This window comes from Onthophagus taurus, chromosome 3, assembly GCF_036711975.1.
Source record: "Onthophagus taurus isolate NC chromosome 3, IU_Otau_3.0, whole genome shotgun sequence".
Taxonomy (NCBI): Eukaryota; Metazoa; Arthropoda; class Insecta; order Coleoptera; family Scarabaeidae; genus Onthophagus; species Onthophagus taurus.
The window spans coordinates 18,443,305-18,465,207 of record NC_091968.1 but is presented as its reverse complement, the minus strand read 5'-3'; the positions used below and the strand labels follow the sequence as shown (position 1 = coordinate 18,465,207).

The window sequence follows — 21,903 nt, the reverse complement described above, 5'->3', positions numbered from 1 at the left end:
TTGTTAATTTTTTCATCTAGAATTCCTTTAATAATTTCTAGTGTGTGATTTACGGGGATGTTGGTGTAGAGGTTGACTATGTCAAAGGAAATTAAGAGACATTTTTCAGGTAGAGTGAAGTCGTTAAGTAATGATATTAATTCCTGTCTGTTAATTATGGTATGTTTGGGTTTAAAGTCAGTAATTTCCTTGAATATTTTCAAAAGTATTTTAGACATTTTATGGGTGCTAGAACCTATTGAGCTAATTATGGGTCTGATTGGATGACCTGTTTTGTGTAATTTAGGTAACGAGTAAAGGCGTGGGGTCTTCGGGTTCATAGGGGTTAGTGAATTAGGTTTTATGTTTAGTTTAATTAGGGTTTCACTAATATCATTGATGGTTTTTTTAACTTTTGCGTTGAAGGTTTTAGTGGGATTTTTTTTCAAAGATTTTTAATTTGTAATATGAACGTGAACGTTTTAATGTATTCAAAAACTGACGTAAGTTTGATTATGTTCATTTTAATTTGATATATATTATGTTGAGATAAGGCATTGTTGTAATTTTATGTTGTTTTATACAACAGGTGGCTTCCTGAAGATGCCCTTAGGGCGAAACCGGTAAAAGCTAAATAATTTATTTATTTATTTCATGTGGGTACAGAAACAGGTCGAACCCAATAATACTGTACCACAAACAACCAATTGTATACAAATAAAATAGAATTACAGTTCACAATAATAATAATAATGAATTAACATTAATGGTACAAAAGTGATTGAAAAGGAAAAAAAACTAAAACTAAGTTTAGGTGATATAAATATATCATATATCAAATATCAAATGAACGCTCGAGGCAACACACCAACTGCAGCAAAGAGCAGTTTTTTAAATGCATAGAAAGAATGCTGAAACAGATCTATGTTAACACGATTTGCCGATCTTGCCATTCTCAATAAAGGAGAGTTTTGACAGGCATTGGTTCTAGGAGTAGGTGTCATAAATAGAAAATCAAAGCGAAGTAATCTCGGAGGAACGTGAACACATATAGAACCAACAAGCATTGGAGAATCACACTTGTTGTTCAAAAGTTTTTAAAAATATAATATATCCCCACAAAAGCGACGCTGGTTGAGGGTTAACACACGAAAAGAAGTGCAAGTTGATTCGTAATCAATGTATTGAATGGAAAATTTAAAACAAAGGTATTTGAGGAATTTAGATTGAATACGCTCAATTCTAGATTTATACGAGAGATACTGAGGATTCCAAACGACGCTGCAGAAGTTAAGTGTGCTGTAAACATAGGCAAAATAGAGATTTCTAATTGCAGCAATGTTTGAAAAAGCTACCGTTGATCTCATAATAAATCCTAACATACGCCAGGCTTTGGAGACAACAGTATCGATATGTTTATCAAATAATAATTTATAATCAAATGTAACACCCAAATCTCTAATAAATGAGACACGTTGCAACCTCTCACCAGCGACGCTATAATTGTAGTGGATTGTGTTCACCCTCCTAGAGAAGGAAATAACATTACACTTTGATAAGTTTAATGAAAGGCGATTATTTAAGCAAAAAGCATGTAGATTGTTTAAGTCAGATTGCAGTTTAGAACAATCAAGAGGTGAGGAGATACGGAGAAAGAGTTTTAAATCGTCAGCATACATTAAACATTGGGCATAATTAACGACGTCAAATATGTCGTTAACATAAATATTGAACAGTAAAGGGCCCAGATGGCTACCCTGTGGAACACCAGAAGGAACCGACACAGGATTAGAGAAAAAACCATTAACCGAAACAATCTGGCATCTCTCCTTCAGATAGGAAGCAAGCCATTGCAAAAGATTTCCTTGAACACCAAACTTCTTTAGTTTGAACAGAAGTAAGTTGTGATCCACCCGGTCGAAAGCGTTACTAAAATCCGTATAAACTGAATCAACCTGACAAGAATCATCCAGAGTAGATAAGATATACTGGGTATATTCAAGCAAGTTACTCTCCACCGAGCGACCAGCAAAAAAACCATGTTGTCTAGGATTGATTTTAGACTTAAGGGCAAAGAATAGACGTGCATGAACTACTTTCTCAAACACTTTCCCAAATGCTGGCAAAATAGATATGGGGCGGTAATCGGATATAGCACCACGGTCCCCAGATTTAAAAATGGGAAGAACAAAAGCCCGCTTCCACAAAAAAGGAAAGACACCCATTATCAATGAAGCATTAAATAAAATAGTTAAAGGAAGGGACAGAGAGTGTGAACATTCCTTGATTAAAATTGATGGAATACCATCAGTACCTATACTGTCTGTAACCCTGATGCCCATCAGGGCCTCCTCAACCTCAATTCTGTCAAACTGCATCTGACTCAAAGAAGGGGTATCCATTTCTATACAATCTACATTCTGCTGGATTGGAGCAGGATCCACAAAAACCAAAGAAAAGAAATCAGCAAACAATGAGCATACTCCGACACCATCGCCGACAACAGTTCCATTCCATGACATCGTAGAAGGAATGACATCCGCACGCTTCTTAGACTTAGTAAAAGCCCAAAACACCTTTGGATCAGATTGCATATTACATATTACTTTCAGCTCTTCAATAATAAAGGATTTTCCATTGCAAAAGTGCAAAATTGTCTTTAATTTCATCCAACACAATGGTAAACATGAAGATTTCAAATATTCTTAGAATAGCCCAAAGAATAACCCTTTGAATTTTTGTCGCTTGTTTAATAAACAGCCTGTATATATAGTCATCTAAATTCTTGACCAAGATTTCATTTAAAAACAATTTAAAAGCGCACCCAGATACAAAGCCAAAACCAACTAACCCCAAAATAATGAGATATAATCCTTGTGTTAGATGATTTCATGAAGATTGGATTCAATATGGAGATTTGGGAAGAATACAAGTTGCATTTTCTTTTCAAACTGAATTGTCCCGTGTATGAAATAAGAGAGAACGCTCCATTATCAACTTTTCGTATATAACGAATAAAAAGTATTTTCACAATTATTTGAGGATTACAATAAATTTTAATTAACATAAAAGCTTTAATAAAAACTTACCGAGCAGGTGGTTCATAAATTTCTTCATCAGAATGATCTAAAATCCCCAAAGACCCGATTTCGGATCGTTTCAAAGTCGCAATTTTTCGTTCCTCCTCCGCTTTCATCTTTTCAATTTCATCCGCGCTTAAATAACTAAAAACCTTTTCCGGTTTCGGCGACGGTTTCTGACTCTCTTCCATCGCGTTTTCAAAGAATTTCAATCGTTCACTCATCGGTACCTTTTTAGTTTTCGGTGAAGGAGGTGGCTAACAAAAAAAATAAATAAAAATAAACATTTTTAAAATACAATTTCAAACAATAAAACAAAAATTAAAAAAATAAAATAAAACAAAACAAATCTTTTTAAATTTTATTAAAGTACCTTTTGATTTATTTCTAATTCTTGAACACTATGAAACGTAAAATTATCCTTCATATCGACCAAAAACGGATTAGTCACGTGAAAATCATAACTTTCCCCTAAAACTCCTTCCCGGGAAACGCACCGCACGAATTTTAAGTTATTTTTAGGCGCATCTTCGCTTAATAAATTCGAAGTCGATTTAGCCCATGATTTCGGTTTTGTTGGAACTTGAGGGGGGATTTTTGGTTTGAAAACTTTAACATCGTCGTATTTTTTAAATAATTTATCCGCGAACGAATCCGTTTTTTGAACCGTCGATTCCGAATGAATTTTTAAAACATCTAATTTTGGTTCTTCAATAATTGTAGGAGGTGGGGTTAATGGTAAAGGTGGTGGGATATCATCGTTTGGGTCTAAAGTTTTTGGAGATGAAGTTTCTAATTTTAAATCGGGTTGACTTTTTTTTCGGAATCGATTCAAAGTATCATTTAAATTTGAATCTTTTTTCTCAATTTCTTCAATAACTTCTTCTTCTCCATTCTCTACGGAAATATCTAAACTTTTTTCTGTTATAATAAGGGATGAGGCATCACTTTTATTAAATTTTTCAACAAATTCTTCAATTTCTTTATCGAAGGATGGGGTTTTATTGATGAGTTGAATATCATCGATTATTTCTTCCAACTTTTTTACTTCCTCCTCTTCTTTATCTATCATTTCTTCGTCACTTAACGCAAAATCGATTGGGGGTGGGGGTGGAGGCACAATAAGCGAATTTATTTCGATGGGTTCTTCAATAATCGGGGGAGGAACCACAAAATCAAACACAGGAAAATCCTCGATTGGTGGTGGGATATCGCTTAAATTAAACGATCCTCGATTCAAATCTAAATCTTCTTTTTCTTCTTTCGACTTAATCGAATCGTTTTGATGTTCATCCTGAAGATTTTTTTTAATACAAAATATGATTTAATTCTTTAACCCGTCACCTTTCCTTGCGTACCACTTAAAACACGGATTCAACAACGATTTTGCTTGTACAAACAAACAATAAAGCACAACATACCAAAAATATATATATTTAATAATAAAAATCACAATATTGTTTCCCACTCATTAATGTAGTAAATGCACGAACATTTCACAAATGTCACAATATTTATTTAAAAATAATAATAATAATACAATCTGGGTGATTCTTTAAATTATGGGTTTTAATAATTTACACCCAAATTGTATTAATGACATAAACAATACAAATAGGCACATAAATAAGCCTTAATAATAAAAAAAAATCATTATAATCGGACAATAAATAGCGTAAATAATATATATATAGGGTGAGTTATTACTATCTTGGCGGTCGATGGTTATTAAACCGTTTGAAAAACAAAAAAATATTTTATACAAAAGTTGTTTGACTCATCACTTTCTATTACGAAAAATTATTTTCACTTATACAGGATGTTCCATTTAGGCGTACGTAAATTTGTTTAAATGGAACACCCTGTATATTTTATCGTATATGTTACTATTTCACAATGTTCATAGTTCCTGAGACATTCAATTGTTCTTCCAAAATGTGCCCATTACAAGATCTTTTTAAAAACGATGTAAAAACGACATTTTTTCCAATTTTGCCTTGAAACTATGTCAGATAATAGTTAAAGCCAGTAGGTAGATGATAGTATCCAAAGATATTAGATATGCTATACAGCGCGTTCATAAATCTTAGTTACTTTAATAATAATAATAACCACTTTATTGATGTCAAAAAAAAAAATATATATCATTTTACAAGCGAAAGGCAATTTGCACATTGTAACTAACTAGCATTTTGACATCAAAAGGAGCAGCACAGACAAGTCTGATTTAAAGCCACCCCATACGTAAAGAAAAATAAACAAAAAAAATACAAATCAAAATAAAATAAGATAATAAAATCCAAAATGGCCGTAGATCACCTGTAATTAACAATAAGAGAGCTCATTCAAGAGACAGGCGGGTGAAACTCAGAGGTCACTGGTTCGCACAAAATCAAATTACTTTTGCAGAATAGACTTATATTTCTTACTTACTATTTCTTATTATATCCTATTCAGAATTGTAGCTGCTAAATAAGAGAACAAACGTTTAAATAATTCATGACGGTGAGTAGGAATAAAAATCACATTTTTGTGTCTTAAATTTAAATTATGCACATCAGTTCTATAGGTAATTTTTTCGTACAAGTAAGGAGGAGTCTTAATAGTTACTATTTGATGTAGAAGACACGCCAGATAAAGGCAACGTCTACGAGTCATGTCCAGCCAACTAACGTACGCAATCATATGAGAGATCCCATGCCCCCGCCTAACACCGTAGACAAATCTGACGCAAGACTTCTGCACTCTCTGAACTCTTAATGAGTCAAGGGTAGTAAGACAAGACCCATACACCAAGTCACAGTGATTAAATAGAGAAAGAATTAGCGAATCACACAATAACAACTTAGTTTCCCTATTCAACATCTGCCTACTTGGGTATAACATTTTTAATTTTCCATACGACTGTCGTATCAAATTTTTGATATGATTACTAAACCGTAAATCTCCGTCAATTGTTAAATCCAACACCTTGAGTTTTTCCACGATTGGTACAGGATTTTGAAATATCTCAACATTAGCTGCATCATCCAAAAACAGCTTTCTGTAGCTCTCCGCACCCAAAACAATCATAGAACACTTCAATGGATTCAATCTGAGTTGGTGTGTCTCAGACATAGCAGCCAAATGATCTAGATCAGAATTTATTAGATTCACTGCTTCTTTAATTTGATTGGATGGAAAGGAGTAATAAACCACAGTGTCATCTGCATAGAAGTGATATTTGCAATATTTAAGGCAATCAGGAAGAAAAGATGTGTAAATATAAAATAAATCTGGGCCTAATATAGATCCCTGTGGTACACCTGATTTCACCTCCAATACATGAGACAACTCATCATCCATTCTTACTCTTTGTGTTCCGTGACTTAGATAATTGCTTAACGTTTCAACCGACCCATCACTCAAGCCAACATGAAGAATAGAAAGCTGTATCGAATGCCTTCGTATAATCCAAAGCTATTAGTACCGTGATAAAGTCCCTGTCCGATGCTGCAAGTATATCATCAGTGACACATGATAGCGCAAACATATGCTTAAGCAGTTGCACAGATATTATTTTTTCGAAAATTTTCGACAAAATAGGCAGTATGTTAACCGGCCTCAAGTCCTTCCACGATGATGGCTGCGGAATCTTTGGAATAGGAATAACAATTGATTCCTTCCAACAGCAAGGGAACCCAAACAAGGTAATACAGGAGTTGATAATATGTCGTATTTCAGATATAATAAAAGGACAACATAGCTTAAGAATCTTGAGATTAATACCATCAGCACCAGTGGCATTAGACTTAATTTGCACCATCGTTGACCAGTGAAATGTAAAATTTTGTTAATACCATTTTTTTAGTGAAGAAGAGTATTTTAGACACACACCATCTTTCGAATTAAAACTGTTACAAAATACGTATTGAGCATATTACCATCCTTAAGATTTTCTGGTATATTATTATTACGTTTATTAACAATTATGTCATTGTTACGTAAGAATTTCCATTTGTCTGAATTAGACATACTCGACAGCTGCTGCATAAAGTAAGCTTTTTTTTCAGCTCTTATAGCATCCGTAACACAATTTCTCAAGTTTCGATAATAATTACCATCATAGTCAGTACGGGTTGATTTATACTTTTTTAAAGCTTTTTCGCGGAAAGAAACCATTTTTTTAATAGTATAATAAGTAAAGCAAGGAGGATCCCTTTTATGACCAATATCAATTACTTTTAGTGGAGCGTGAGAATTCAAGACATGTAAAAGATTATAATTAAAGAATGCCATCTTATCATTGATGTCTGCCATATCATACATAAGGTGCCATGGTACCGCCATCAAATCAGTTAAGAATAAATCGTGATTAAAACTCCCAAAACTCCTTATTGTACGAAATTGAGGTTTCTTCTCACATAATGCTGCACAATGGTCCGAAAATTCCACATCAATCAGTCCTTGTTCATAAACAACGGAATCATCAAATACCATAATGTTATCAATTAAAGTCTGAGAAATATTAGTTATCCTAGTTGGTTCTGCTATAATAAATTTTAAATTAAAAGTACCAACGGATTCACATAACCGCTTCATTCACTACTATTAAAATTAAGAACATCAACGTAAAAATCACCCATGCAGAATACCTCGTCACCCAGAACACTGACGCAGAAACGAGAGAAGTTTCCAAAATGGGTTTTATAGACAACCCCAACCACAACAACAATACCATCAAAATGCAGTTTGATCCATAATTGTTCCAAGGCATCAGTAAATTCTGTCATCAATAACAACGGCCTAAGACAAGATTGTAGGTAAATTCCCACTCCTCCCCCATGAGTCGTTCTAGACTCATGCAAAAATGTAAAATTATCTATAGAAACTTGACGCAAATCAAAATCAGAACGAATTAAAGTTTCAGTAACTGCAAGAACACAACAATTCTCACTTACTACAAAGTCCCTTACATCTGCAAAATGGCGAACCAGCGACCTGGTGTTCAAATGTCCCAACCTCAGTAATTATTATCTAATTTGTAATATAGGTGCTTCTCAGGTGTGTTACAGAGTCATAAATAATGACATTTTATTACACATTTTTCTTTAAATTCTAAATATCAGGGAAATTATTAAAATTAGACATGACATACTTATCATTAATTAAAGGTAACTTGATGGGCAATTCAACCAGCACACAATATACAGACTGTTCCATTTAAAAAACTTATGAAAAAGCCATTTGAAAGACATCAAAAGTAACTAAGTTTTATGAACACGCTGTATAGCGTATCTAATATCTTTGCATACTATCATTTACCTACTGGTTTTGACCATTATCTGACATAGTTTCAAGGAAAAATTGGAAAAGATGTCGTTTTGACATAGGTTTTAAAAATATCCTGCAATGGACACATTTTGGAAAAACTATCGAATGTCTCAGGAGCTATGAACGCTCTGAGTTAGTAACATATACGGTGGTATAAACTAATTTAATTCTATTCATAATACGATAAAATATACAGGATGTTCCATTTAAAAAAATGTACATACTCGCCGTTACACCTAAATAGAACATCCTGTATAAGTGAAAATAATTTTACGTAATAGAAAGTGGTAAGTCAAACAACAGTTGTAAAAAATACTTTTTTCTTTCCCAAACGGTTTAGCAACTATTGTCCGCCGGGATACTAATAACTCACCCTGTATATAATATACAGGATGTCCAGAAATGACGTGTACAACGCAAGACCACAAGTACCTTGACCAAAAATATGATGATTTACCTCAACTTATCTATATACAAAATTGCTTAGTTTAGCCGCTAGAGAGCTTTAAAAATAATATGTTTTTTAATTTTTTTTTAAGTAAGTCGAAAAATTCTCTATGGATTTTATTCATTTTTTGGGCATGGATTTCTATCAGCAGTCTACAGCTATTTGTGGAATAAACTCTAATTTCGAAAATTATAGAGTGTTTAAGAACTGCGTAACAATACATTATGCATCCATATCTTTTTAACCCCGTGTACAAACACTACCATTTTTTTTTCTGAATAGTTACTTTAATTTAGAAACTATTTTCTCTCTTACAAAATTTCAGTTGGGTGAACGGTTTAGCCACAAAAAAATGTTCTGTAAATCCCCACAAGCGCGAATGAGTGATACAAAATAAGTAAAATCGTTTTTTTTTAATAGTTGGCTAGGTATAATTAATTTTAAAAACAAAAACAGTTTGTCAGTTAAACTTAACAGCAGTATTCGTATTTTTCGTTTTGCGTTTTATCTTTGATTCATCATGAATTTTTAAAGAACTCTAGCGACTAAACTAAGCAATTTTGTATATAGATAAGTTTAGTTAAATCATCGTATTTTTGGTCAAGGTACTTGTGGTCTTTCGTTGTACATGTCATTTCCGGACCCTGTATATACAGGGTGGTTCAGTTTTTAATCGGGAAACTTTACTAGGATGTAGTCCTTGCCAAAATAACACAAGTTTTTTATATATACATAGGGTCGCAACTCTTTTGTTTTCGAGCTATGAGCAATGAAAGTTGAGCCAAAAATTTACATTTTGTTTTGTATTTCGACAGTAAGTAAACCGTAGAATTTGAAACTTTGCACGTATTTACTACTAGTTAAGACCTTATTTTCAAGCATACCTTAAACTTCCCTAGTGCCCTCTAAGCGGATGAAATATACCACCTTGATTTTTTTATTAGAACTTTTTAATGCTATGGAATATTAACTTAAAAAAAGGGTTTTAAAGCTTATTCTTTTGTGGTACTTTTTTGTCTCTTTACTATTTTCCTTAAAGTTAACAGTTTGCGTGTAAAAAAATAAAATGTTGTGCCACGTACCGCTATGTGCCACCATGTTTAGCTAAAATTATTTTAATAGTTGGCTCTGATAACTTGTAAGTTTTATTTACGGTGAATCCTCATAATTGTTGATAATTATTAATAATTTTTGACTGTTATTAAGCAAGAGTATCAATTTTTTAATATTGTTTAAACGTAATTTGTTCAAACAGACATCCAGACATAATTGGTGTTATTTAGTTACTACTAGATCCTAGTAATTGCAGAACTTCCATAGCCAGCTATAAAGAAAATTTTTTTTAATAATAACAGCGCTTTACAGTACTATTTAGCTTATTTTATTTTTTTACACTAAAACCATTACATTTAAGGAAAAAACTGAAAAGACAAAAAGTACCAATAATGAATAAGCTTTACAACCCATATTTTTTATGTTAATATTCCATGGCGTTAAAAAGTTTTATAAAAAAATCAAAAGGGTTGTGAATTTCAACTCCTTAGAGGGTGCTAGAGAAGTTTAAGATATGGTTGAAAATAAGGTATTAACCAGTAGAACATACATACACAATTTCAAATTCTACGGGTTTACTTATACCCGAAATAAAAGATAAAATGTTAATTTTTGGCTCAACTTTGACAACTTATAGCTCGAAAACAAAAGAGTTGCGACCCTATGTGTAGATAAAAAACTTGTGTTATTTTAGCAAGTAAACCACAAAAGTAAAATTGAACCACCCTGTATACATTTTTTTTACTGCACTTAAAAAGTTTTACATTTATAACAGAAACTGAAAGAAAAATGTAATTAATAAATTTAACAATCTCATTAATTAACAATTAATTTAATCATTAACAATCGGACGAACGACAAATAGGAATGTCTTTTTTTAATAAATACAAGATGTTTTTATTTTTTTATTCTTTCTCTTGAAGTATTAAATTAATATAAAAAAATAAAAATATCTTGTATAGATAGGAATTAATTTATAATTTTATGATTTATAATTAATTAAACAACAGCAACAGCTATATAAAGGTCTACTTGATCTTTTTTAACACACGTAAAACATGGAAACATGTACAGAGAATATACAAGATTATATTTTGTTTGTTTATTCATATAATAATTCTTATTTTCTTCCCTTTTTCTTTTATACAAGAAAATAGAACAAAACGGGAAATGAGTAACAAAGAATATATATAGTTTCTTTTTGTTTGTAATGGCAGTTGGTACAAGTTGGTACTTTTATTTTAATTTAGTAATAATTAAATCTTTGTGATATGATTATTTATTTACATAATATATATTTATATTTGTATTGTTTGTTATATTTTTGTATAAATAATAAATTTTCGGGTTAGATTCTCTCGTTCTAAGCGTATACGTTTCTTAGCGTATTTTAACGATAACAAATCCGTAAAAACGTTAAAGTCATTAATAGTTTGGGAATAAACAAGATTAATACTAAAAAGTTGATTTAGAAAAGTGTCAAAACCAAACAAAATTACATAAAATGTTGTTAAGAAACTGTTTCCAATGCAAACTTAGTCACTGAGATCAACCAGCAAACTTCTATTTTTAGACTATGATGGGTACAACTTATAGTCACAATGCGTTAAAAAAGTATGGAGTAAATTGTTTCTTTGACGACATTGTAGTACTATTGAAAATTTGAAATCTGGATAAAAACCAAAGGGAATCTATGCTGCAAAGTAATCCTTATAAAATGATTAATAAAGGTTTTGAGAGGAACTGCACACAGGTACTTAAATTTGCAAAAATCCATCGTAATTTAAATGATTACAACTTAAGATTGCCCATATTAAGCTTAACACATAATGATTTAAGAACCATTCCACAAATGCCACTGCGATGTGAATTGCGCACCAGTAGTAGAATACATTTTGATTTAAAAATCGCTGCTTATAATTAAAATATAAATAAAAAAATTTGCCAACAAATTCTTTCATCTTTTTCAATGCCTTAAAGAGTTTTACTTCAAGGGATGTTAGCAAACTACCAACATTTGCGAGATCTCTTGTAGTAATGCAGTTATATCACAAAAATCGTCAACCTTTCTTTGGAGATGAGAAGCAGACAAAGTTGTTATTATTTTATAAATCACCATCAACATACCAGTTTCTAAGAAGAAAAGGCGTTACTTTATCATCGCCATCGGCTATTCCTACTTGGCTCAGCAAGTATACATTTTACCCAGGCCACAACAAAATATTATTTAGATTATTAGCCCTGAAAATAGAAACGGTGCAGGAGAAAACTAAAGAATGTTTGTTAGCCTTTGACGAAATGGCCTTCAAGAAATCTTTAGAGTTTTCAACAAGCAGAGGATGAACTGAGGATCTGGGAGAACTTGGTCGAAACACGCAAAACAAACCTTAGACCTTATACTCCTCTTGGAAAATACCTATAAGTTTCTATCTTTGCTATAATGGTGTACGAGCAGAACAACTGCAGATACTACTAGAAACCACTCTTCAGAAGTTGAAGATACTTGGTCTAAATCAACTGTGACCAACCAAAAACTATTTACAAGCTTGGGTGTCACTGTAAATAAGCTGTACTTTACAGTTGAAGATTGTAAATATATTACCTTGTATGATAAATAGTGAGGATTTATTGAAAAGTGTCCGAAATGACTTAATAGCGACTTTGTTTATAAAAAAGATCGCATATGCTTCAAAGATATTGTTCACACTTATAAGCTAGACAAAATCAGCTTAATAGGAAAAGCACTGCCACAAATAACTGACGTTCATCTTTGTCCTAATTCATTTCAAAAGACGGCTGCGATAAGGACGGAATGATAAATTAAAATGAAATACAGGCAAAGCCACTGCTTTATTCATTAAAGCAGTAAATAATGCGTTTGATGCATTAAATAGCAGAAAATTGTATGGAAAAGCATTCTATAGGAGAGCTCTTTCTAGAGATAATTTACATAGCTAAGTAGCTTTAGAAAAACCATAATATGATGGGTTATCTGGTGTGAAAAGAAGATATTCTCATACCAGACCACCATGCTTTGATAGTTTCCTTTTAACCATAAATGCCGTAAAAATGATTTTTGAAATACAATGTAAGAAAGGTTACCCCATTTTGTTGACAGCAAGACTAAAAAACGACATCTTAGAAAAAAATTTTAATATACATAATATAATATACAATTTTAATATAATATAAATTTTTAATATTTAGGGTGTATCTGAATGACTGCAACAAACTTCAAGGGGTGATTCTTTAGTGAATTTTAAGGGTACTTTCTTATATGAACCATGGGCGACTTCGGCCCCCCTAAGGAGCTACACCCCTCCAAAAATGGCGGAAAATTTTGGTTTAATTTCTTTTTCTCAAAAACCATAAACGCTAGAAAAATGAAATTTGGGGAATATGTTTAACTCATAATAGGGCACGTTTTGACCCTATTTGTACTTTCAACCTACCCTCACGGAAGATAATATACGACAAAAAGCATTAGTTTTTTACGAGAAAATCTATAAGAATAAGGAACTTATAGAAAGGCAGAACAAGAATCAACATTTTTTATTAATTAGAAACCACATTTTCAAACAATTAAGCTTACAATAAAAAAAACAACTTAAGATGACCGCCATTTACGCCATAACATTGTAATAACTTATCAAAAAAGGATATAGTAAATACTTGAAGGAATTTGTAACAAAGTCCATGAAGGCAGAGGTTGTAAGAAAATTGAGAGAAGAACCTCAGCTATTCTTAGAATGGAGAGTTTATGGCATAGGCATTACGATTATTGCCATAGCTACCCAAAAATAATTAGCATATTGCAGCACCTTCACTAAAAGAAAGGCAGTCATAGATCTTCTACGCTAAAATCATCCAAGGTCGTGTGCGGCCGAAGCGTTACAATGAGTTGAGCAGTTTCGGATTGATTTGATATTAATTGTAGAGTTTCGGCTATAAGCGATCTGCTTAGGATATAGAGTGTGTGATAATCTTAGGATATAGAGTCTTTGGCTTAATCAAGTAAAGTTATAGATTCTCTGACCTAACCTTAGCCACGTGAACATTTGGTCACTTGCGGCCGAGGATCTACAATTAACAAGTCAACCCAAATTTGTCAAATTAGTTAAGTCAGTATAGCGCCTTAGCCACAAGCGACTATGGCTGAATCAGCTGAAGTCATACATTCTGTACTCTAATATTATTCGAGGTCGCTTGCGAGCGAGGCTCTACAATTAATATCAAATCAACTAGTCAACACATTCCAGCGCCTCGCCCGCAAGCGACCTCGGCTTAATGTCATCGATTCTTGTTCTAAGTTTAGTCAAGATACTAATTTCACTTCTTTGAAAATAATCTAAATTATAAAATAAATGATTTGAACTCCAAACTTTAGACTTTAAACGTTTTTACTATCGTTAAAACAAAATCAACCACCATTCATTCTATTTTGGTATATCTGTAATTGTTTTAGTATCATTTTATAAAAATTGGCAACATTTACATGACACTTACAAATAAACTCTTATCATTTAATAGTATGTATATGTATAGAGCGGTTTTAAATAATCAGGTTTCTCTCCTTATAACGTGTATTAATAACAATAAAGTATGTGAAGTAATTAAAATATATTAAAAATGAGACTCAGGGAGAAAGTGAACTCTTTTTGTAACCACTCTATATTTTTATAATTAAATTATAAAAAAAACTAATCCACACAAATATTCATTAATAATTTTTAATATTAATAAATTATTAATTTAGCAACAATATTAATATTTAAACGTTTAACATTTTAATTATGTGGATTAGTTAATAAGATTAAGTTAATTTTTGACGTTTACTTATTTATTTGTTCCTCATTGTCTGCAAAAAGAATTAAAAGAAAAATCTTTTAACCTTCATTAATCTGTATGTTAATGCGGAATCGAATGTAACATTCATGCAATGAAAATAAAATTAAATCAAAAAATATAAATTAAATAAAATTAAATTAAAAACATTTTTCATTTCGGTTTCTGTATCATTTTTTATATTACGTAAAATATATTTAAAGTGAAGTGCAACTTAATCTCAAATAAAAACGAAATAAACATGAAGCATAAAAGCGTCTTTATGGTGATTGAAAAAAAAAGGAAATTGGGTTTTAAAAACTTACCGTTGAGTTTTGAGTGGCTAATGTGTGTTTGCTCATGACGATTGTGGTCGTTTTTAACTCCGCGTTTTGCCCGCCAGGGCTTTTCGGCGGAACCAGCGCTTCCGGGCCATGAGCTAAGGTCTCTACCGCTCTCACTACATCCATTACTTTATCCGCGGGTGTTGACGGTTTCGCCTCAACTATTGATAAATCTTCTTCGGATTTTTCAGGTAGACGAAGCCGTTTTTCTGCATCTTCTCTTTCAAATTGCATCAATTCTGATTGCATTACTCTTTCCTAATAAATAATAATTATATATTTAATAAATAATATAAATATAATATAAGGTGCTCATTAAGTATGGATTAGGAAGATAATCTTGAATTCGATTTCTGTACTGTTTACTGGGAAATTAAAAAATTAATAATTTTAAAAAATGGTGCCAACAAAAGTTGTTCCTTATTTAATTCTTAACAAGTTTTATTTGAAAAATATTTTGATGCAAGCAATAATTAGGAAGATAATCTTCAATTACATTTCTGTACTGTTTACAAGAAAATTAAAAAATTGATCATTTTAAAAAATGGTGCCAACAAAAATTGTTCCTTGTTTAATTCTTAACAAGTTTTATTTGAAAAATATTTTGATGTAAGCAATAATTGGGAAGATAATCTTGAATTCAATTTCTGTACTGTTTACTGGGAAATTAAAAAATTAATAAATTTAAAAAATTGTGCCAACAAAAGTTGTTCCTTGTTTAATTCTTAACAAGTTTTATTTGAAAAATATTTTGATGCAAGCAATAATTAGGAAGATAATCTTCAACTACATTTCTGTACTGTTTACTAGGAAATTAAAAAATTGATAATCTTAAAAAATGGTGCAAACAAAAGTTGTTACTTGTTTAATTCTTAACAAGTGTCATTTGAAAAATATTTCGATGCAAGCAATAATTAGGAAAATAATCCTCAATTGCATTTCTGTACTGTTCACAGGGAAATTAAAAAATTGATAATTTCAAAAAATGGTGCAAGGAAAAGTTGTTCCTTGTTTAATTCTTAACAAGTTTTATTTGAAAAATATTTTGATGCAAGCAATAATTGGGAAGATAATCTTGAATTCAATTTCTGTACTGTTTACTGGGAAATTAAAAAAATAATAATTTTAAAAAATTGTGCCAACAAAAGTTGTTCCTTGTGTAATTCTTAACAAGTTTTATTTGAAAAATATTTTGATGCAAGCGATAATTAGGAAGATAATCTTCAATTATATTTCTGTACTGTTTACTAGGAAATTAAAAAATTGATAATCTTAAAAATGGTGCAAACAAAAGTTGTTCCTTGTTTAATTCTTAACAAGTTTTATTTGAAAAATATTTTGATGCAAGCAATAATTGGGAAGATAATCTTGAATTCAATTTCTGTACTGTTTACTGGGAAATTAAAAAATTGATAGTTTTAAAAAATAATGCCAAGAAAAGTTGTTCCTTGTTTAATTCTTAACATGTTCTATTTGAAAAATATTTTGATGTAAACAATAATTAGGAAGATGATCTTGAATTCCATTTCTGTACTGTTTATTGGGAAATTAAAAAAATAATAATTTTAAAAAATGGTGCCAACAAAAGTAGTTACATATTTAATTCTTAACAAGTTTTGTTTGAAAAATATTTTGATACAAACAATAATTAGGAAGATCATCCTTGAATTCGATTTCTGTACTGTTTATTGGGAAATTAAAAAAAATAATAATTTTAAAAAATGGTGCCAACAAAAGTTGTTCCTTGTTTAATTCTTAACAAGTTTTATTGGAAAAATATTTTGATGCAATCAATAATTAGGAAGATAATCTTGAATTCGATTTCTGTACCTACTGTTATTACTATTACTGGGAAATTAAAAAATTAATAATTTTAAAAAATGGTGCCAACAAAAGTTGTTGCTTGTTTAATTCTTAACACGTTTTATTTGAAAAATATTTTGATGCAAGCAATAATTAGGAAGATAATCTTCAATTACATTTCTGTACTGTTTACTGGGAAATTAAAAAATTAATAAGTTTAAAAAATGGTGCCAACAAAAGTAGTTACATGTTTAATTCTTAACAAGTTTTATTTGAAAAATATTTTGATGCAAGCAATAATTGGGAAGAAAATCTTGAATTCAATTTCTGTACTGTTTACTGGGAAATTAAAGAATTGATAGTTTTAAAAAATAATGCCAAGTAAAGTTGTTTCTTGTTTAATTCTTAACAAGTTTTATTTGAAAAATATTTTGATGCAAGCAATAATTAGGAAGATAATCTTCAATTACATTTCTGTACTGTTTACTGGGAAATTAAAAAATTAATAATTTTAAAAAATGGTGCCAACAAAAGTTGTTACTTGTTTAATTCTTAACAGGTTTTATTTGAAAAATATTTTGATGCAAGCAATAATTAGGAACATAATCTTGAATTCAATTTCTGTACTGTTCACAGGGAAATTAAAAAAATGATAATTTCAAAAAATGGTGCAAGCAAAAGTTGTTCCTTGTTTAATTTTTAACAAGTTTTATTTGAAAAATATTTTGATGCAAACTATAATTGGGAAAATAACACATAATATAGAATTCCATTTCTATATTGTCCACAGGGAAATTAAAAAATTGATAATTGGACCGCGTTATATCATCACTTGACTAAGCGACATTTTATCGTTTTTAGAGATTTTCATGCTGTCTGGTAGGTAAAGGTGTAACTTATCTTAGAAAAAATTCAGAACACCGAAAGACTTAAAATACTATTTGTTTTCTAAAGCTAAGCGCCAATCACGTTATACGATTTCAAGTCCGATTTGCATCATACATCTAAGAACCGACTCAGATACGACACTTACAATTAGATACACCAAGAAATTCTACAATAGAAAAAATAGATGAACCTACAATTTCGGGAAAACGTCGTTTTCTAGATGTTAGTATAAAATTAAAAGTTTGTCTTTTATTTTAAATAGAATTTAAGTCTAAATAGTTTTGGCCCTTGGCCATCTTTAACGACTCTACAAATAGATTAACAACTCTCATCTTATCCATTTTAGAAACAACAGCGGTAGGTAGCGCTAGTTAGCATAAGATATCACTATGTTGCATATTTTTATTGCACTAAAACTAGAACTAACACTAGATCTAAAACTAGAAAGTTTCGGGAATATTTCTAGTTCTAGGTCTAGTGTTAGTTCTAGTTTTATGCTAGCACTATCACTAGAACTAACACAAGACCTAGAACTAGAATCATTCGGGTTTAGCCGTCTTGAGAGACGTGCGGCTAAATCCGAATGTTTCTAGTTCTCGGTCTAGTGTTAGTTCTAGTGGCAGTGGTAAGTAGCGCTAGTTGGCATTCGATATTACTATGTTGTATATTTTTATTGAACTAAAACTAGAACGAGAACTAGAAACATTCGGGTTTAGTCATGAAAAAGCTTTCAGTAATCTTCAGTCGTAATCTTCATAAAATAACCTTTAAAGCGAGTCCAAACTTGACGTGTTTATCTCAAAAAACCAAAAAGTTCGAACTTTCAGCTTTTAATTTTCACACATTTGTCATTTTCATTAAAAAACTTTTAAAATGAGTCCAAAGATGACGCACTTATCTCAAAAACCAAAAAAATTAGAATAAAAAACATTAAACCCTAAGTTAGCAACAATGAAGATAACAATTTAATTTTTAAATATTAATACCAACCTTAATTTTTTATTATTATATTTTTGTTTTTGTGACAGATATTAAGACATTTTATAAAAATTAAGAACATATCAAAATGACAATGACATTTCAAACCGCAAGTTGCTTATATCTCGAGTAATATTCGAATTAAACGTATCATGTTTGGTCTCATTTTAAAGGATTTTTCACGACGATTACAAATATGTCAAAATTGACGTTGACATTCTTAACCGGAAGTTTGATCATAACTTCATTAATATTAAAGACAAATATGTCGTGTTTGTACTCATTTTAAAGGATTTTTAATGAAGATTACAAATATGTCGAAATTGAGGTTGACATTTTAAACTTGAAGTTAGTTCTCATATAATAGAAGTTTTATAATTGAAGATAATCTAGTGTTTAGCACTTTTCCGCAATTTCTTTTAACGTGTTTCTTCTAACGTGTTTTTTAGGTTATTTCATATTGATTCAAAAAAAATCGTCGATTTTTAAGCCACATGATGATTTCTGAATTTTTCTTAATATTTCTTTTGTTAAAAAAGAGCGTTCTTAACACGTTGACTGCCGCAATAGTCTGGTCGGAACAATTTTAAAATTAAATAGGCATGAGAATCAACTGGTGCTGTGCATCAAGTTACGCTTCTCATGGCAGTCAACGTGTTAATTTTTAACCTGTAAACTTGTAACACTCCGTCCTTAATTTCATTTTAGAACTTTTTAAACTTTAATTTTGTAAATTAGTAACTAATAATCTGATTTCGACTTTGATATGTGATCTTTTTTAACAAAACAAAAAGAAATATTAAGAAACTTATTTGTAAAATGGATAAGATGAGAGATGTTAATCTATTTGTAGAGTCTCTGAAGATGGCCAAGAACCGAAATTGGTTAGACTTAAATTCTATATAAAATAAAAACCAGTTTAAAAGTACAAAATCAAATTCTACATTATTTTCTTCAAAAATTTTTACGCGAATCGTCATCATATTGTCGCTAGTTTTAGTGATTAAATTTATGTCACGATTTGTAGAAACATCTCAAGGCTTCTGTGCTTGTGATAGCTGCATCAGTGTTCTGTGATAAAAATGGACAGGAACTGAACAATTTTCAATAGTTTGAGTGCCTATTCTGAGAAGTCTTATATTTTTAGAGAGATGAAAACGAAAATCCCGTTTTTCTTAACATTATTCATCAGTCGCTTAGTCAAGTGATGCATAAACGTGGTCCAATTTTAAAAAATGGTGCCAAGAAAAGTTAGTCCTTGTTTAATTCTTAACAAGTTTTATTTGAAAAATATTTTGATGCTAACTATAGTTGGCAAAATAACGCTGAATTCCATTTCTATATTCTTGACAGAGAAATTAAAAAATTGATAAATTTCGAAAATGTTTTGATAAAAGTAATTATTGTTTCGAATGCAGAATAAAATAAGCTTTCGAATAATGTCAATTTTGACTAGTGGTGCTATTTAAAAAACTTGATTTGAAAGCTAAACACTTGAAAATTTTGTTTAGTCAAATTCATATTTTAAATTTCATGTTGTTCCATACTTAATGAACACTTGTATATAAAATAGATGTATTATGTATATTTTACCTGAATACTATCTTCGTCAACAAAATCTAACGAATTAACACTTTGTGATCGGCTACTAACTGATCCAGCTCTTGTTAATCGACCTTCAGCGATGGCCTTTTCGACTTCCGCCCGATCATAACCTTTACAAACAACCAGTCGGATTTGATTTCCGCAAGATCTTAACGCATTGACCGCTTCTTGATGCGTCGCCCCCAAAAGCGATTTCCCATTAACTTCAATTAATCGCATTCCGGTTCGTAACCGCGCATCTCGCCGAGCGGCACCGCCCGTGTTCACTTTCGAGATGAAAACGCCCTCATCGGTGCGATCGAAAGGATTTCCGCGTTGCCCCTGAAGACCGCCCTTTATGTGCATACCGAGTTTTTCGTTTTCCGCTTTTACTATTGTAAATTCCTAAATTAAAAAAAATAAAAATGTTAATATAACAATATACATTAATTTTAATTAAGGAATAAGAAAACTTACGGTGGTGATTAAATACTCTACTTGTAAGTGCTTGTAGGTTTAATAATAAAATAGAGGTTATTGTTTTAAAAAGGAAAAATAAATGGTGGGTTTTATTAAAACGGCTTAAATGAGTAAAAATAAATTAAAAGAAATGTACCTGAAACCCGTCTGGTAAAGGATCGTGTCGTATTGTTAAAGTAATTTGTTCGTCGGGTTTTAAAAGGGCCATAACGGCTTCTTGGTGCGTCGCTTGGGTCACATCGACTCCGTTCACTTTGATGATTCGGTCACCGACGCGTAATTTCCCGCAATTTGCAGCTGCACCTCCAGGAACCATCTAAAAAATTAATACAATTATAATTTAAATCAATTAAATTATGTTGTACTTACGTGTGAAATAAATATTCCAGGTTCCTTGGCACCAAATGGAATGCTCGAATGATCCGTTCCACCGATAATACTGAATCCAAGGGAACCGCTGGCTTTGTTCAAGATGACATCCTGAGAAAAAACGCGTCCTAACTACTTTTCGATTTTTTATAAAAATATATATATATTTATTTCGTTTTAATTTAATTGCTTTCGAAAAGTAGCAACAATTAAGACTTAAAATTATAATATATTACATGGTAAATAAAAAAAAAATGAGAAACCAGTGTGTACAAAGTAAATAAAAATTAAACTCTAAAAAAATATGAAATGTTTCTAAAGAGAAGGTAAATAATCTAAAAACGTTGTGTGTAAAATCAAAATAAAGATGTAAATGTTGTAAATAGTTGTAAATAGCGAAAGGGAAATGGAGGCTTTAGGGATAAGTTGGGTTTCGTTGCGGTAAGATACGACCTTTACCTGTGTGTGGTATCGATGCTCTGCAGTAGTAGGTTTGAGTCAAAAAAAATTAACAAACAAGTCAATACAATACAGTAGAAGCAAATAATTGATAATTATACAAGGATGCGAAGCTTAAATGTACATGCATTTTTTTTGATTTGTAAAGAGAATGGGAAGAGATTAATTAGTAGCAAGAAAATGTAGAAATTGAAGAGTGGAAATAAATTTATTTAAAATTGAAGTGTTTTCCTCTCTTCAATTTTAATAATTGAGTATATCAAGAAAGTGCGTAACAAGCTATTTACTAGACAAGTCATAG

At 31.0% G+C, this 21,903-nt stretch overlaps 1 protein-coding gene across 7 annotated transcripts in view; it reads right to left on the bottom strand.

The window, feature by feature from the left end:
- Positions 1 to 21,903, bottom strand: part of LOC111415100 (scribble planar cell polarity protein) — a 94,451-nt gene that overhangs the window by 9,469 nt on the left and 63,079 nt on the right. For 6 of the 7 annotated variants that reach the window (XR_011640032.1, XM_071195109.1, XM_071195112.1 and 3 more), the window contains 6 exons: positions 21,144 to 21,254; positions 20,911 to 21,090; positions 20,304 to 20,699; positions 15,024 to 15,299; positions 3,433 to 4,353; positions 3,069 to 3,316 (listed from right to left, as the gene is read on the bottom strand). Coding sequence is in view for 6 of the 7 variants with exons in the window: in XM_071195109.1 (XP_071051210.1) it covers positions 3,069 to 3,316; positions 3,433 to 4,353; positions 15,024 to 15,299; positions 20,304 to 20,699; positions 20,911 to 21,090; positions 21,144 to 21,254 (2,132 nt within the window). In the remaining variant the exon portion in view is untranslated. The remainder of the gene's footprint in view (positions 1 to 3,068; positions 3,317 to 3,432; positions 4,354 to 15,023; positions 15,300 to 20,303; positions 20,700 to 20,910; positions 21,091 to 21,143; positions 21,255 to 21,903) is intronic. The other variant, XM_071195114.1, reaches the window with a different exon arrangement.